Source organism: Dipodomys spectabilis, unplaced genomic scaffold (assembly GCF_019054845.1).
Source record: "Dipodomys spectabilis isolate Male_0828 unplaced genomic scaffold, ASM1905484v1 ptg000234l, whole genome shotgun sequence".
In the NCBI taxonomy this organism is placed as follows: domain Eukaryota; kingdom Metazoa; phylum Chordata; class Mammalia; order Rodentia; family Heteromyidae; genus Dipodomys; species Dipodomys spectabilis.
In genome coordinates, this window is record NW_024870911.1 from 20,013,483 (window position 1) to 20,031,332 (window position 17,850).

Here is a 17,850-nt window from a genome sequence, read left to right on the forward strand (position 1 = left end):
AATATTTAAAATGTCATCCAGCAAGGAAAGGAAGTAAGAAATCAAGGAGGAAAAAAAAATGGCCTGCAATCCTACATTCAGGTAACAGGTCTACCAACAAGACAATCTGCCCTCCTGCCATTGGCACTCACACCATGACTTACCACAAACAATGATTATTTGTTTGATTTCTTGTAGGAATCTGGACTTCCCAGGCCCTTCTTTCAGTTCCTAGGTTTCACTATTGACTGTATTAGCACTCCTCACTCTATTAGATACAGGGCTCAAACTAGTCCCTGAATCTCTCTGAGCCTATTTAATTCTCTGTAAAATGAAGAAATCAATATCTCTAGTGAAATCCTCCAAGTAGATATAACAAGAAACTACATTATAAAAACTTTAGAAAGCTATAAAGATACATTTGAAAACCAGGTGCCGGTGGCTCACGCCTGTAATCCTAGCTACTCAGGAAGCTGAGATCTGAAGATCATGGTTCAAAGCCAGCCTGGGCAGGAAAGTCTCTGAGACTCTTGTGTGTGTGTGTGTGTGTGTGTGTGTGTGTGTGTGTGTGTGTGTGTGTGTGTGTGTGTGTGTCGGTCAAAGGTCCTAAATTCTGGGCCTGGGCACTGTCCTTGTCCTTAAGCTCTTCAGCTCAAGGCTAGTGCTCTACCACTTGAGCCACAGCACTACTTCGGGCTTTTTCTGCTTATGTGGTGCTGAGGAATTGAAGCCAGGGCCTCATGCATGCAAGGCAAGCGCTCTACCACTGAGCCACCTTCCCAGCCCTCCGTGGGACGCTTATCTCCAGTAAACCACTCAGAAAACCAGAAGTGGTGCTGTGGCTCAAGTGGTAGAGCTCTAGCCTTGAGCTGAAGAGCTGAGGGTCATCGTCCAGGCCCAGAGTTCAAGCCCCACAACCAACCGAAAAAAAAAAAAAGAATAACTGTAATCTTTGCTACTTGGGAGACTGAGATCTGAGAGGATCACAGATTGAAACTAGCCCAGGCAAGAAAGTTCATGAGACTCTACTCTCCAATTCACCAGCAGAAAGCCAGGAGTAGAGGTACAGCTCAAGTGGTAGAGTGCCAGCCTTGAGAAAAAAAACAAACAGCTAAGAGACAGCACCCAGACCCTGAGTTCAAGCCCCAGTACTGAGACCAGAGAGAGAGAAGCATAAGATATTCAACTGTGACACATATTAAATCTGAGGTATAGGATATAAACAAGAGTTGTTAGATGCGTGGCCAAGGTCATTTAATCAAATTAGAGAAATGTCCACAAACCCAGCACTGTGCCTCCCTACTACTTATGGTTCTCTCAACACAGACTACTCTTTTCTTATTAGGGGCTGGCTTTTTCTATGGCCCTCTCTTAACCTTTATTTAATGGCTCATTGTCCCAGCTTCCCCTTCTTGGGTTCTCTCTTTCTTCTTCTTTTTTCATAAGCAACACATAGCCCCTGAGTCTCAGCTCTTTTTTAGTCTTTTGCTCTAAATTTTTTATTCCTCTAAATCTAGCCTTTTCTAATGCCTTATCTCTTATATTCTAGCCTGTTCTTGCCCTTTGTGAATTAAATAAACCTGCCTGGGGGAATGCTATGTGAAAAACACCAGTGACAAATTCAGCTTGGAAGTATCCCTGGCTATGGGCCATCTCAGTAGAGCTAGCCATAAAAGACCAGAAATACCAATGCCACAGCAGCAGAAGAAAGGCAAGTTCAATATCATTATTCCCCATTCAGAAAGGAAAGGAAGTCAAGACTCTACACTCCAGTCTTTGAAAGCAAAACAAAGAGATCTCCATCTCCAACAATAACAAAGGAAGCAAGTTGGTCCTGCAATTGACATAAAGTTTGGTCCAAAATAGATACTAACCATATATTTAAAGTTGCCCAATTAGGGCTAGGAATGTGGCTTAGTGGTAGAATGTTTGCCTAGCATGCACAAGGCCCTGGGTTTGATTTTTCCAGTACCATATAAGCAAAAATAAATAAATAAATAAAGTAAAATGAGATAGTTACCCAATTACAATAAAAGAACTGAACTTAGAATTACAAAACAAATTCATAGTTGATCACCTTAACTAATGCTCACATGGTTGCCAGGGCTGAAGAAGGGCTGAATCGCCTTCTTGGGAGCTGGTCTACCAGTTAGATGTGCAAAACTACCTTACTTTAGTTGTCCCTCCCCGCAGCTATCACCCTAGGGCATCCTTCTCTCTTTCTATCTATTTTTGCAGTAGCATTGCCCCATCACCATAGCAACCCAGGGAAATTGGGGTGGGGGTGGTGGAAGGGAGAATGTGCACTACCTCCTGCTGCTTGTCAGTTGTCAGCGAGACCTAAAGCAGATTTTAGAGGCTGCCTATAGCTTGTGGGTAGAGTTGATGAGGAGAGGACACCCAAACCCTCCAGCAAGTAAAGAGTAGGTGAAGGTCAATAACTGATGGAGACTAGGTCACAGTAAGGAGGCAGAACTGGAAAACAAACGTGTGCACTTTGGCTTTCTTAACATCCCCAAAGCAACCGGAGAACAGAGAGGGCAGGATCAATGGGAAACCTCCTGCCTGTTTCAGATGCTGGGCACCATTTTAAGTTTGTATGCTTGTTTGTTTGTTTAGGAAGTACTTGGGTTTGAAGTCAAGGCCTCACCCTTGCTAGGCAGATGCTCTACCACTTGGGCCATACCCCCAGCTTTTGACTTTCATTCTTTTTTCAGGTAAGATCTCTCTTTCCTGGGCCAGGCTGGACTGTGATCCTCCAAATTTATATCCCCTGCATAACTGGAATAACAAGATGTGCCCCACCATGTTCAGTTTTACTTGAGATGAGTCTCTCAAACCCCTTGAACAACAATGATCCCAATCCCCACCTCTCAAGTAGCTAGAATTACAGGTGTAAGCCATCACATCTGGCCATAATCTGACATTTACATAGAGGTGAGAGGAAGAAGGAAGTAGGATCTTTCCTAAATTAGTCAGTAAAACAACTCTGTTTAAAAAGAAAAAAGATCTAAATGAGGAAGTAGAGTTGTGGCTCAAGTGATAGATGGCCAGTCTTGAGCAAAAAAGCTAAGAGACAGAGCCCAGGCTCTGAGTTCAACCACAGTACCAGCACACGAAAGAAAGAAAGAAAGAAAGAAAGAAAGAAAGAAAGAAAGAAAGAAAGAAAGAAAGAAAGAAAGAAAGAAAGAAAGAAGAAGGAAGGAAGGAAGGAAGGAAGGAAGGAAGGAAGGAAGGAAGGAAGGAAGGAAGGAAGGAAGGAAGGAAGGAAGGAAGAAAGGAAGGAAGGAAAGAAGGGAGAGAAAGAGATAAAGTGAAAGAGAGAGAGAGAAAGAAAGAAAGAGAGAGAGAGAGAGAGAGAGAGAGAGAGAGAGAGAGGAACCAACCCAGATATCCCTCAGTAGATGAATGGACCAAGAAAATGTGCACTCTCTCTCTCTCTCTCTACATAGATATATACATATATATATATGTATATATATATACACACACATATATATGTATATATACACAATGGAATTCTATGCCTCCATCAGAAAGAATGACATCACTCCATTTGTTAGGAAATGGAAAGACTTGGAAAAAATAATACTAAGTGAAGTAAGCCAGGCCCAAGGAAACATAGATCCCATGGTTTCCCTTATTTGCAGTAACTAGTATATGTCTAGGACAAGCAGAAAAAGTCAAAAGCTATATACATATGACCAAATAAGATAACGTTAAGTGAGATGAACCCCAAGATAGGGACACAATTGGTTTTTTTCTTTCTTGCTATTGTTTTTAGCATATTTATAAAATACTATGTGGGTTTTTTGTTTGTTTGTTTGTTTCTTTGGTATGTTCTTCCCCCATGGTATAACCCCTGTTTTCACTGTATTTGATTCCAGTGCCCTGCATCTTGTATATACATTTTTCTAATTTGGGGAGGGGAAGGAAAATAATAAAATGCTTAAATAAGGATACAGGTTGATCCATTGTAACAATGAGATGTACAAGATACAATGTTGAAAACAAACTTTACAACTTCGGCATGTGGTGGGGTGGGGGGAGCTGGGGAGGTAGGGAGGAAATGTACTCATTACCTTACTCATGTAACTGTAACCCCTCTGTACAGTACTTTTTACAATAAAAACATATGAAAGAGAGAGAAAGAAAGAAAAAAGAAGGAAGGAAGGAAAGAAAGAAGGAAAGGAAGGAAGGAGGGAGGGAAGAAGGAAGGAAGGAAGGAAGGAAGGAAGGAAGGAAGGAAGGAAGGAAGGAAGGAAGGAAGGAAGGAAGGAAGGAAGGAAAAAGAAAGAAAAAAGGGATAGAAAGAAGAGAAAAAAAGAAGGGAAAGAAAGAAAGAGGATCTGTATGATTTCAAACCCTCTTCAAAAAGGGAGCTGTTTTCCAACTCACTATATGCCCCTTACATATTCCCTTCTCCATACCTACACACATATACATCTCTCTCTCTCTCTCTCTCTCTCTCTCTCACACACACACACACACACACACACACAACACACATGCTACCATACACTAGAAAGCAACTCTGCAACCCTGAGTTAAAATCTCAGTTACAAATCATTTAAATAGGGATACAGGTGGACCCACTGCAACAATGAGATGTACAAGTCGTTATGTGGAAAATGAACTTTACAAGTTTGGTGGAGGGGGGAGGAGGGTTGGGTGGGGGCTGGGGGAAGGAAGGGGAGGGATGGGAAAGGGAAACAAAGGAGGAGGCTACAATGCTTGATAAGAAATGTACTCATTATCTTGCCCATGTAATTGTAACCCCTCTGTACAGTATTTTCACAATAAAAAAATCTGTTTCATCATTTTTGAAAGCATGGCCGTAGCAACCTCCTAACCTCTCTGTATCTCAGTATCTTCCAATGAAAAATGGGGAGAACCAGAGGCTGTTTGTGAAGACTGTAAACATTTAGAACTTAGCCTGCAATAAATATCATTCATCATCCCCTCATCATTCCTATTAAACATCAGTGATGCACATTGGCCAAGGTCCTAAACGTTATCCTCCAGGAAGAAGCAGCCATGATATCCGACCCTCTTTGATTATTGCAAGAATAAGAACGCCCTCTTACTTCTTATCCTGTTCCTCTTACTGTGTATACTGCTTCTTTATTCTTCTTGGTGGAAAGCAGAATAACCCTTTTCCACCCTTTGAAAATTAAATCTCTTTGTTTGACTTGAGTGTGCTTGCCTAACCCCTAAACACTCCTTCTCCCTCTTTGCCTTCAATCCTGACCCACTCCTCGATTCTAGGCTATGTTTAGAATATCGTTTTATTTGTTCCCAGAGTCTAGCAGAAAGTCAGGCACTGGTGGCTAACACATTTAAGTTCTACCTTACTCGGGAGGCTGCGAGCTAAGGATCACAGTTTGAAGCCAGCTGGACAGGAAAGTCTGTGAGACTCTGATCTCCAGATAACCAGCAAAAAGCAGGAAGTGGCTCAAGTGATAGAGCACCAGCCTTGAGTATAAAGGTAAGGGACAGCATCCAAGTCCAGAGTTAAAACCCCAGTACCTGCATGCACATATACACATGCATGCATGCATGCACGCACGCACACACACACACACACACACACACACACACACACACACATATCTAGCATAGAAGTAGGAACTCTGGAAAGGTAGGAAATTTGGGCAGAATCAATAGGCCAAGGTACTATTTGGGAGGAAAAGTTGAGATCTGTAGCACAGAGACCAGATCCTGGGCTCACCAGAGACATCTGAGAACTCCTCTGCACTGAAGCCCTGCTCCCCCTCTCTGGGGAGGCTGATGAAGGCCTGCATGGCTGGCGAAAGGATGATGGTCCCACTGCTTGCCTGGCGGAGGAGACTCTCTAGGTACCTACAGGGTGGGCCAAGAGCCTCAAGTTAGCATCCATTTTCTTCTCCCTGTCCCTGCTCCCCATTGCCACTACTTAGATCAGAGTGAGAAACTCCACTAAAGTCTGAGATACTGAGAAGAGCCTCAAAGAAGACAGAATAGACCGCTAACTATCACCCCAAGCTGTTGGGTCAAACACAGCCTCAGAAATATAATTCCACTTGTCTTCTAATCTGCAGGGTATTTCACTATGCTGTCAAATGTAGTGGTGTATACTCCCCTCCCCCTAAAATCACATTCCCCTACTTCCCCCCCGCCCTCCGCCTTACATTCCCCTCTTACTCTGACCCTGTGCTATATAACACTAGTTCAACCTGGTATTTTTTTTTTAACCCTACAGTGGGAAGCAGTGGCTCATGCCTGTACTTCTAGCTACTCAGGAGGCTGAGATTTAAGGATCGTGGTTCAAAGCCAGCTCCAGGCAGGAAAATCAATATGACTCTTATCTCCAATTAACTAGCAAACAGCCTAAGTCCTGGGTTCAAGCCTCAGTACCAGTATACACACATCTACACACAAATAAACATTACTATTGCATACCCATGCCTGTAATCCTAGCTACTCAGGAGGCTGAGATCTGAGGAATATGGTTTGAAGCCAGGCTAGACAGGGAAATCTATGAGACTCTTTACTTCCAATTGACCACTAAAAAAGCTGGAAGTGGAGTTGTGGCTCAAGTGGTAGAGCACTAGCCTTCAGCAAAAAAGCTCAAAGACAGTGCCCTGGCCCTGAGTTCAAGCCCTAGGACTGGCACACATTATTAAGTGGACTCCTGTGAAAAATAGTTAGCTTCAACCTCTCCAGTGAAAATGCTAGAGTCAGGACTAGGAACCTTCCAGTTTTCTGGTGGTTAATTGGAGATAAGAGTCCCACAGACTTTTCTGCCCAGGCTGGCTTTGAACCTTGATCCTTAGATCTCAGCCTCCTGAGTAGCTATTACAGGCATGAACCACCAGCACTCAGTGAGTGCTCAAACCTTTTGAGCAGAGAGGAGCACCGTGAACACTGGTCATCCAGTCTCCAAATATTCCCTTCTAACCTTGGGCAAGATAAAGGACCAAGTTCAAAGCCCTGCCTGTAGAGACAACTTGATCACCCCTAGAGGCACTAATTCTCAGTTTGTATTTTACAGACATCACAGCCTAACTACTAGCAAGCCAAATCCAGCTGTTGCCAAACATCTCTCTTTTTTTTTCTTTTTAATTTCAATGTCCAATTTTTGAAATAGGTATTTTATATTAAAAAATAATAAGAATTTAATAGAGCAGTATGCAGGTGGTACAAAATGCTGGTTGTCCCCTTTAGAGGATTTCCCTTTCCCTCCCTCTCCCTCTCTCTCTCCCTCTCTCCTCTCTCCTCTTAACCTGACCCATGACATACATTTATCTTACCTGCCTGACTCCTGTTGGCATTTGTACTAGGAAACTTTCTTTTGCCAACTCCGGGTTTTCTCAAGGCTCCTGCTAAACTGATCTAGATTAAGAGCACCACCCAGTGGCTCAGGGAGGTAGGAATCTGGCCTAGCTCCATTCCTTACAAAATCTCAAAGGAAATAATTCTAAGTCAACCCTCTCTAGTTGGAGAACAAGGCCTTCTTCCATGCTATTAAGATCATGGTCATATTTGAGGATGAAGAGATTGCTGTAGATAGTATGGTTCTCAGAGGAAGAACTCAAGACAGAAAATGAGACATAAGAGATATATAAAGAGGAGGCAAAATTGTTGTTTGGTGGATTGTTATTATTACTTTGAGACAGGGTTTAGTGACCCAGGTTAGCCTTAAATCCCTTATCTTCCTACCACAGCCTCCCAAGTGCTAGGATTACAGGCGTGTGCCACCATTACCTGACTGTGAAATCAGTTGAAATCAAAACAGTAAAAATACAGAAAAGAACATCAGGAGCTAGAGATTAAGGGGCAAAAGATCCAATAGCTACAATGGGTTCATCAATGGGTGTTATACTGAAGGTTAGAAGAAAATCACTTTTCCTTTGGGTCCGGTCGTGGGGCCTGAACTCTGGGCCTGGGTGCTGTCCCTCAGCTCTTCAGCTCAAGGCTAACACTCTACCACTTGAGCCACAGCGCCACTTCCGGTTTTTTTTTTCTGCTTTTGCGGTGCTGAGGAATCGAACCCAGGGCCTCATGCATGCAAGGCAAGCGCTCTACCACTGAGCCACCTTCCCAGCCCCTAGAATAAAATCTTATAAGCAGAGAAGGACTGAGTTTGCCCCCAGCTTGTTCCTCCAGTCTGCAAGCAAAAGAAAGACTCCTTTCGGAGGCCCATGGACAGTTCAAGGCTACAATAATTGGGTGTATAAAGTAAAAGTGCTGATCATGAGATACAGCAATGGGAAAGAACAGCAGCACTAACCAGTTTGTGTAGAGAGTGGTGATGGTCTGCTCCCCACACGCGTCCAGTGGCTGCGTCTGCTGCAGGAGGGCGTGACGCACAACTCTAGAAGCATCTGTGCCCAAAAACTGCGCCAGGGATTGAATAAGACTGATGTACGCTTTGACTCCTGCCAACAGCTCAGAAGGCCTTTGGATCTCCTGGGTTGTAGCATTGTATCCAGCCAGCCACACAATAGCTCTAAGTGACCAAAACCAGAAACACAATCAGAATCATAAACATAGTATTGCATGTGACTACACATATGGACCCACTTAAAACCCATGGCAAACAAGGTGCCAGTGACTCACACCTGTAATCCTAACTACTCGGGAGGCTGAGATCTGAGGATCATGGTTCAAAGCCAGCCCAGGCAGGAAAGTCAGTGAGACTCTTATCTCCAATGAACCACCAGAAAACTGGAAGTGGTGCTGTGGCTCAAGTGGTAAAACACTCGCCTTGAGATGAAAAGCTCAGAAACAATGCCCAGGCCCAGAGTTCAAGCCCCATGAGTGACCAAAAAAATAATCAACTCATGGCAAGCCAGGAGCTGCTGGTTTCTCATGCCCATAAATACTCAGGAAGCAGTGTGGTTCTAAGCCAGTCCAAGCAGGAAAGTCTTGGCGCTGGGAAGGTGGCTCAGTGGTAGAGTGCTTGCCTTGCATGCATGAGGCCCTCGGTTTGATTTCTCAGCACCACATAAGCAGAAAAATCTGGAAGTGGGGCTGAGGCTCAAGTGGTAGAGCACTGGTTTATAGCTGAAGAGTTGGGGGACAGCGCCCAGGCCTAGAGTTCACACCCCACAACTGACAAAAAAAAAGAAAAGAAAAGAAGGAAGGAAGGAAGGAAGGAAGGAAGGTAGGAAGGAAGGAAGGAAGGAAGGAAGTCTATAAGACTGTTATCACCAAACAGTCACCAAAAAGCCAGCAGTGGAGCTATGACTTAAATAGTAAAGCACTAGACTAAAGCCAAAAAAAAAAAAAGGCTCAGGGAGATAGATAGATAGATAGATAGATAGATAGATAGATAGATAGATAGATAGATAGATAGATAGATAGATAGATAGATAGATAGATAGAGAGAGATAGATAGATAGATAGATAGATAGATAGATAGATAGATAGATAGATAGATAGACAGATAGATAGACAGACAGATAGACAGACAGACAGACAGACAGACAGACAGACCGACCGACCTCATGGCAACACAATAAAGGCGAGGCAATTTTATCCCTATTTTGGTGTCTGAAGCCCACACATCTGGTGAGGAGCAGAGCTGGGACTCATATTTGGTTTCCAACCATTGTGCTCTTCTTCCTCTTCTGGAGAAATTAGGTCACATACACACACACACCTACAACTGCAACTAAGGGCTACACCAATTGCATTCTCAGGCCCACCATCTGTCTTCTCTCCTTGGGAAGAATTCGTGCCGACCACTATCAGGAATAGAAATCCATGCTTAGCCATGTAAGTGCAGTGCCATCCCCAGTGGCCTCAAATGCCAGCCTGGGTAGAGCCTGCCTGGCTGGCATAATATAGCCACAGCTCACTTTTATGGACTATGTACCTCTACAGGGATATATCATAGAGAGCCCTCTCTACCAAAAGCACCTAGTCACCTAAAATTCCTTCCCCAGTGGCTTGAGGTTACACGATTCAAGTCATTGCTTTGACTTAAGGCTTTTTTCTTTGGTTTTTAAATTTTTATTTTACTTATTTATTTTGCTGGTGCTGGGGCTTGAAGGTGGGGCCTGGACACTTTCCCTGAGTTTTTTGGGGCTCAAGGCTAGCAGTCTACTACTTGAACCATAACTCCGTTTCTAGCTTTTTGTTGTTAATTGGAGATAAGAGTCTCATGGACTTTCCTGCCTGGCCTAGCTTTGAACCATGATCCTAAAATCTCAATGTCCTGAGTAGCTAGGATTGCAGGCATGAGCCACCAAGCATCAGCAACATATTTCCTTCTGTTAAAGGGGGAAAAAAAGTAAAACATTTGAGGAAGAGGAACATCATACTTCAAGCCTTTGTTAGTCATTTATACCTTAGTATAAATGAGTCTCTCAGACTCTTTCCAAACCACTGATGTTTGGTTGGTTGGTATTCTGGACACAATGTTTAAAGTGGGAGTGGGTACAGAAGGGTCTGCTCCCTAGATGTAAGGGAAAAAGAGCCTCTGGTGTCACTTTAAGGAAAATAATACAGAATAGACAGACTGTGGGAAAGCATTGTCTATTTAAGAGTTTTCTCTGAGATCAAACCTCTGCACCAATTCTGGGACTTGGAGAACAACGATGTTGTGAAACAAGAGTCGGAGCCCTTCAGGGAGAACTCGACTATGGCACCTGTACTGCTCCCAGACGCAGAAAGGAGTGCCAGCTGCTGAAGGGCTGCAAATGTGCGATTACACCACTGCCATCAACTAGACAACATGCATGCCACTGAGACACTTCTCCTGTGGCTAATGTGTATGGAATAAAAGCAAAGCAATTTTGCCTTACTCAATCAAAACCCTAAGTGAAAGATAAATGTGCATCGCTCACAGTCAAAAGACAGACTCAACATGGGCCTTCCTGCTTCTGTCCCTGCTCCTGTTAATAGAGCCAGAGTGAACCATGGAGGCAAATCTTACTACAATTCTGCTCTGAACCAGTCAAGGCTCACCATCTCAAATAACAAGCCAGAATGCCAGGTGCTGGTGGCTCACACCTGTAATCTTAGCTACTGAGGAGGCTGAGACCTGAGGATCTAGATTCAACATCAGCACAGGCAAGAACGTCCATGAGATCTTTTTTTTTGTTTTTCTTTTTTCTTTTTGTCAGTCATGGGGCTTGAACTCTGGGCTTGGGCACTGTCCCTGTGCTCTTCAGCTCAAGGTAAGCACTCTACCATTTGAGCCATAGCACCACTTCTGGTTTTCTAGTGGTTTATTGGAGATAAGAGTCTCACAGACTTTGCTGCCCAGGCTGGCTTTGAACTGAGATCCTTGATCTCAGCCTCCTGAGTAGCTAGGATTACAAGTGTGAGCCACCGGCACCCAACTTCCATGAGACTCTTATCTCCAATGAATCAGGGGAAAAAAAAAACAGCTGGAAGTAGAGATACACACACACACACACACACACACACACACACACAGAGCTGTCTCCCATCCCTGCTTTAACATTCTGCTTAGGATTTACCAACATCTACTCCACAGTTTGTAAATCCCCTCCACTGCAAGGTTAGTGACTTAAGCTAAGGATTTTTTCCTATATTGCTGTATCGACAGCATCTACAACACTCCTGACACATAGTAGGTATTCAATAAATACTTATTGAATGAACATGCTACAATTCTAAAACACAGAAGACTAAACAAGCATTCATAATAATTCTTCCCCTTTTCCCTAATTGCTGGCAATAGGGCAACAGGGGTATTCCTCATACTTTAAAGAACAAAGAAATGAGGGGAAATACAGAGGAAAGGAATTTATTTTATTTAGGCCTGGTCAGTGTCACAAATCTGTACTCTGAATTTTATTTTTTTCTTTTTTTTTTTTTGACAGTACTAAATTTTTGAACCCAGGGCCTCACTCTTGCTTGGCTCACCAGCTCAGCTGGTGTTCAACTCCACTTGAGCCATATCTCCAGCCCTGCTTTTTACTCTGTGAGTGTGTGTGTGTGTGTGTGTGTGTGTGTGTGTGTGTGTGTGTGTGTGTGTGTGTGTGTGTGTGTTATGTTGGTAGTAGAACTTGCATTCATGGGGCTGGGAAGGTGTCTCAGTGGTAGAGCGCTTACCTTGCATGCATGAGGCCCTGGGTTCAATTCCTCAGCACCACATAAGCAAAAAGAAAAAGCGCTAGCCTTGAGCTGAAGAGCTGAGGGACAGCGCCCAGGCCCAGAGTTCAGGCCCCACAACCGGACCCCCCCCCCAAAAAAAAGAACTTGCATTCATGGCCTGGGCACCCTCCCTTGTCTTTCTCACTCAAGTCTGATGCTCTATCACTGCAGCCACACTTCTACTTCTGGCTTTTTGATGGCTAATTGGAGAAAAGTCTCACAAACTTTCCTGCCCAGGATGGCTTTGAACCTTGATCCTCAGATCTCATCCTCCCTAAGAAGCTAGGATTGCAGACATGAACTACCATCACAAATGTCAGGCTGAATGTGTCAGAGCTCAAACTTGAGACCTTCTGCCCTGTGTACACACAGACAAGGAAGTGGGGTACCTGTTAAGCCTGGCCTCCAGGTGGCTGCTGAGATACTCAGAAGGGAAGATAGTGTGTTCAAACACAGAGAAACTGTACACATGATTCATTGTCAGCGCCAGTTCTGTCAAGTGTAGGTGGAGCTTGTCCATGCTGGAAAGTAAAATGAGCCTTGATTATGAGTCTGGCACTGTCTGCTAATGCCAGGCCTACAGGCCCCCAGACTCTCTCATTTTCTGAGGATGCTCAGCCTAGAACAGTTCATGTGGATGCTGACTTCAAGAAGAGTTTACACTTACATACCTCCCTCAGCCATCATTTAACACCACCACTTCGCATCTCTTTTGTTTTCCTGTATCACCTCCCTCCTTCCCTTTTATGCCTGTAGGTGCAGTGTCCATTTGGCCCTCTGGGGCCCTGGCACTCACTTGGTGACAATGCTGCGGTTCTTCCGGTGACTCTCAGCTCCAGGCTTGTCCCTCTCAGGCTCTCCTTTCCTGGGAGCCTGCCTCTGCTTCATGGTCTTCTTGTTCTTGGCTTTGCTGATGGTGGTAGCACAGTGCTTAGGGAGGAGCTTTAGAAAGCATTCAGGGGAAGGGAGAAATGAGATCACTTGCTCGCAGTTATAAGAACAGCTCTCCATTATTTTCTGCTCTTTTTATTTCTCTTTCTCTCTCTCTCTCTCTTCTTCTCTCTCTCTCTCTCTCTCTCTCTCTCTCTCTCTCTCTCTCTCCTCTCTCCATGCTTTTCTTTCTCTAATTAGGACCTCTTTGGAATGAATGTGCTTGTCTCTTAGTTTTCATAAATTTCTTCCCATGTACAACTTCAAAATTTCAAGACAGCAGTGTCCTGACACCCTAAAAAAAAACTTTCCTAACAGAAACAACAACAAAAAAACTCACAAGAAAAAATAGTAAAATCAAGAGTGTGCTTTGTAGGGCTTTCCAACATAGGAAAGCAAGTTTGGTGGTTTTGTTTGTGCCGGTACTGGGGCTTGAACTCTTCTGGTACTCCTACTCTTGCTTAGCTTTTCTACCCAAGGCTGGCACTCACTACTTGAACCACATCTTTAGTCCTGCATTTTGTTGGTTAATTGGAGATAAGAGTCTCTGGCTTCAAACCTTGCTGCTCAGATCTCAGCTTCCGCAGTAGCTAGGATTACAGACATGAGCCACCACCTCCCAGCCTGATCTGTTTTAAGACCAAACCTGACTATGTAGCCCAGTCTAACCTGGGACTTGCTACACAGCTCAGGCTATTCTCAAACTCAAGATACTCCTGCCTCAGCCTGTCAGGTGGTTCCTCCCCTAAACTACAGAACTACAGGCTGGTGCCACCACGCCTGACAGAAAACAGTGATTTTCTTTTTCTTTTCTAGACAGAACATCTGTCTCATTGGCTACATTCCTTCACATTCTGTCCCCAAGTTATCCACACCACCACAGAGCTCCAAATACAGTTACATTGTGGCTGACAATGTCTTCCTACTTCTTCTTCTGTTTCTAGAATACACACACTCACACACATATACTTGGTAGTTGAGCATCCATCTTGCATCAGTTCTCATCTCCAGTTAGCTATACAGAAAATATAGGATACAACTGGATATTCAGGCATTACCTTCAAGGGATCAACCTAGGATTCTTGTCATTGATTCTGCTACTGAGAAAGTATTCAGCTGAATTACTTTAAGCAGTTGTACAAAAGAGTTTCATTTCAAGAAGTCATATGATAAATACAATGTCTCCTGATCAATGCCACCCTTTCCTTTGTCTTCCTTGATCTTTCCCAATCCCATTCTGGAATTACTTTAAGATCAGTATAAGAAAGTTGACTTTGATTTTTTTTGTTTCATTGGGGATTGGGGATTGGATTTAGGGCCTCATACTTGCTAGGCACTTAGGCCATACACTCCCAGTCCTTTTGCTTTTAGTTTGTTTTTCAGATAGGGTCTTACCCTTTCCTCATCCACCTCCCTCCCATACCCAGGGCTAGCCTCAGACAACGATCCTCCTACCTCTGCCTCCTATAATTACATGAGTGCACTACCACACAAAGCTTGGTTATGTTACTTCATAGTCACACTTTTTTTTAAGCCAAATGCTTGGCTGTTCCAAAATAAATCAACTCTACCTTGATAAATAAAGACATGTCAACTCTGAGACTGTGTAAACATGTTTATGGTAGATAAACTCCCTGAAGCTGGGTACTGGTGCCTCCCAGCTATAATCCTAGCTACTCAGGAGGCTGAAATCTGAGGATCATGGTTCAGAGCCAGCCTGCAGGAAAGTCCATGAGATTTTTATCTCCAATTAGTCACAGGAAAAGCCAGAAGTGGTGCCATGGCTCAAATGGTAGAATGCTAGTCTTGAGCAAAAAAGAGCTCAGGGATAGAGCCCAAGCCCAGAGTTGGAGCCCCAGGACTAAAAAAAAAAAAAGCACTCTCCCAAAGCAATCTCCCAAAATGTATAATTCCATGAGTAATAGCATCATTAATTACTTACTCAAAATGTTAGCTCTGGAGAGCCAAGATTCATTAGGTTTCAAAAGTACAGGTGTGTACACAAATTATTCATCCTATGGTTTAATCATTCCTGATACAGCAATGAGTAAATCTCTTCCCCATCTCCCTTGCACATAGTAGTCATATAGAGTTGATGAATATACCAGTAAGTGTGCTAATTTGCATATCTTCTTTGCATTAAGGCACACAGATTGCATACCTTCCTTCCCAAATACCTAGTACAAGAACTAGTATCCAGTAAACATCAACTAATACAAGATCCAACATTTACTGACTACTACATATTTAACATGCTCTATTTAATCTGTATTATACCTCTATGAAGAGAGCACTTTTAGCTTTATACGTGAAAAAAATAAAAAGCTAGCCAACCTCTGGTAGCTCATGCCTGTAATCCTAGCTACTTAGGAAGCTGAGATCTGAGGATAACAGTTTGAATTCAGTATGGTCATAGTTTGATTCCATCTGAGCAGGAAAGTCTTTGAGACTCTTAGATCCAATTAACCACCAAAAATCTCTAAGTGGAGATGTGACTCCAGTGGTAGATCATCAGTCTTGAACAAAAAAGCCAAGCAAGAATGCAAGGCACGTGTGCATGTGGGTGTGCTCACATACACACACACAGCTGAAGTAATAATGGGGCTGTGTGTCTATATACACATTATGCCTGCATAGACATATACATAAACATCCTGGCTCCCCTCAACTACCAAAGTTACTACAAAGCCTGACTCAAAATCAGGAAGGGTGGGTAATCTGAGCACTCCAAAAGACTCCAGGGCAATGGCAAATCTAGTTCCTCATTTTCAAGATTTCTAAAATTTAGATTGAGCTAATTATGACCAGGTGCTCTGAATCAGTCAGGGGAAGGGAAGGAGGGGCGAAAAAAAGATAAAAGTAGCTGTGAGCCTCAGCACAGAAGAGATGCTTGAAAATGTCCAGAGTAACTTGGATAATTAGAAAAGATGAGGGAAGACAGTGTTCTGGGGCCTTTGGCCCTGTGTATAAAGGACCAGGAAAAGGAAGTGAACTCATCTCCCAGAGCTGTAGAGCAATAATAGATTTTGCTGGAGTGCAGCTGTTCAAATTAAAAAAAAAAATTGGTGGTACTTCTATCTTGTCCTAAGGGAGTAAGTAAGGAATGTGGGGACCACATTGAGAGAGGAATCTGCCATCTATTCAAATACCCCAAGACCTTCACATTACTTGAGGAAGAGTTAAAAGAGCTTGGTCTGTGAGAGGGAGATAAAGGTAGAGAGGGAAGGTCCGGGGGTGGAGTGGAGAGATGAGCCGAGGTGGAGTGGAGAGATGAGCCGGGAAGTGGCGCCTACCTGCTCGCTCAGGTTCCTCTGCTCGGCACAAATCTCCAGCACACAGTTGCTGGTCTGCTTGGCCAGCTCTTCCAGAAAGGTGTTACAGTGATGAAGACTATGGTTCTTCAGGTGGGGGTACTGTGGGAGAGAACCAAGGGAGAAACTCCCATCGCCATGCCGGTCACTTCTGCCTCACAACACTATTCCCATCCCCTTGCCTGAGCGCCCTTCTCTTTACAGAAGAAACAGAGACCGGAAAAATAGAGGATGGGCTTAAGCCTGTGATCCTAGCCTGCAGGAGGCTGAGATATGAGGATTGCAGAAAAAAAAAAAGTCCATGAAACCCATCTCCAAAGAATCACCAAAAAGCCAGAAGTGGAGATGTGGCTCAAGTGTTAGAGCTCCAGTCTTGAGCAAAAAAGCCAAGCGAGAGCTCAAAGCCTCAGCTGAGTTCAAGCCCCAGTACTGGAACACACATGCACATGCGCATGTGCACACACACACACACACACACACACACACACACACACACACACACAAAAGGATATTCTGCACATCAAACTAAGACATGTAGGGAGTTGTATTATTTACTTATGTTTGAACACTTCGTGAGACCAAAATCAACTCCTGGAACTTGGAGCTCAAATTACCCACCTCTTCTGGGCACATCTCATGAGTGCAGTGGACAAAATGAGCACAAATCAGAGGGAAAGCAATGGCATATCGCAACATAGTGGGTTCCTCCAGGGTCATAGTAAACATCTTCTCAAAAGTTCGGAGATGAAAGCTGAGAATAAAGAAAGAGACTTAAAACTAGCGTTTAGAAGTTGGTTCTTTTTGTTCTTCTTTTTCTTTCTTTCTTTCCTTCTTTCTTTCTTCCTTCTTTCCTTCCTTCCTTCCTTCCTTCCTTCCTTCCTTCCTTCCTTCCTTCCTTCCTTCCTTCCTTTCTTCCTTTCTTGTTTGTTTGTTTCATTGGTTCTAGGCCCTGAATTCAGGGCCTGGGCGCTGTCCCTGAGCTTTTTTTACTCAGGGTTAGTGCTCTGACACTTTGAGCCCCATTACCACTTCCCATTTTCTGGTGGCTCACTGGAGATAAGAGTCTCAAGGACTTTCCTGCCTGGGCTGGTTTCAAATCATGATCCTCAGATCTCAGCCTCCTGAGTAGCTGGGATTAAAGGCTTGAGCCACCAGGACACAGCTAAATTGGTCCCTTTGAAGTGGAAAAATACTTATTCTTCCAACAGATATTTATGGATATTCACCACTCCCTCCCAATTTCAGTCCCCTCAAGGCAGAAGGGACTCAGCAAGTCAACCCTTCCAGACTTTTATAATGGACACCAGATCAGTTTAGTGATAATCTTTTTTTTCCTTGCATAAAATTTGCTATTTATCCCTTAGAATTTTTGTGTGATTTGAGCCATTCTCTCTAATTTGTAAGTCTTAAATCCACATTCCTATCAAAATTTGATGATTATCTAGGTGCCAGTGGCTCATTTCTGTCTGTGATCCTATCTACTCAGGAAGCTGAGATCTGAGATCACAGTTTGAAG

General features: G+C 43.6%; 1 protein-coding gene across 1 annotated transcript in view; it reads right to left on the bottom strand.

The window, feature by feature from the left end:
- Nckap1l (NCK associated protein 1 like) overlaps nt 1-17,850 on the bottom strand; it is a 56,621-nt gene that overhangs the window by 15,417 nt on the left and 23,354 nt on the right. Inside the window, exons 17-22 of the mRNA XM_042698730.1 lie at nt 16,953-17,085; nt 16,317-16,436; nt 12,890-13,035; nt 12,483-12,614; nt 8,252-8,470; nt 5,711-5,841 (exon numbers count right to left, since the gene is read on the bottom strand). Of these exons, the coding sequence (XP_042554664.1) occupies nt 5,711-5,841; nt 8,252-8,470; nt 12,483-12,614; nt 12,890-13,035; nt 16,317-16,436; nt 16,953-17,085 (881 nt within the window). The remainder of the gene's footprint in view (nt 1-5,710; nt 5,842-8,251; nt 8,471-12,482; nt 12,615-12,889; nt 13,036-16,316; nt 16,437-16,952; nt 17,086-17,850) is intronic.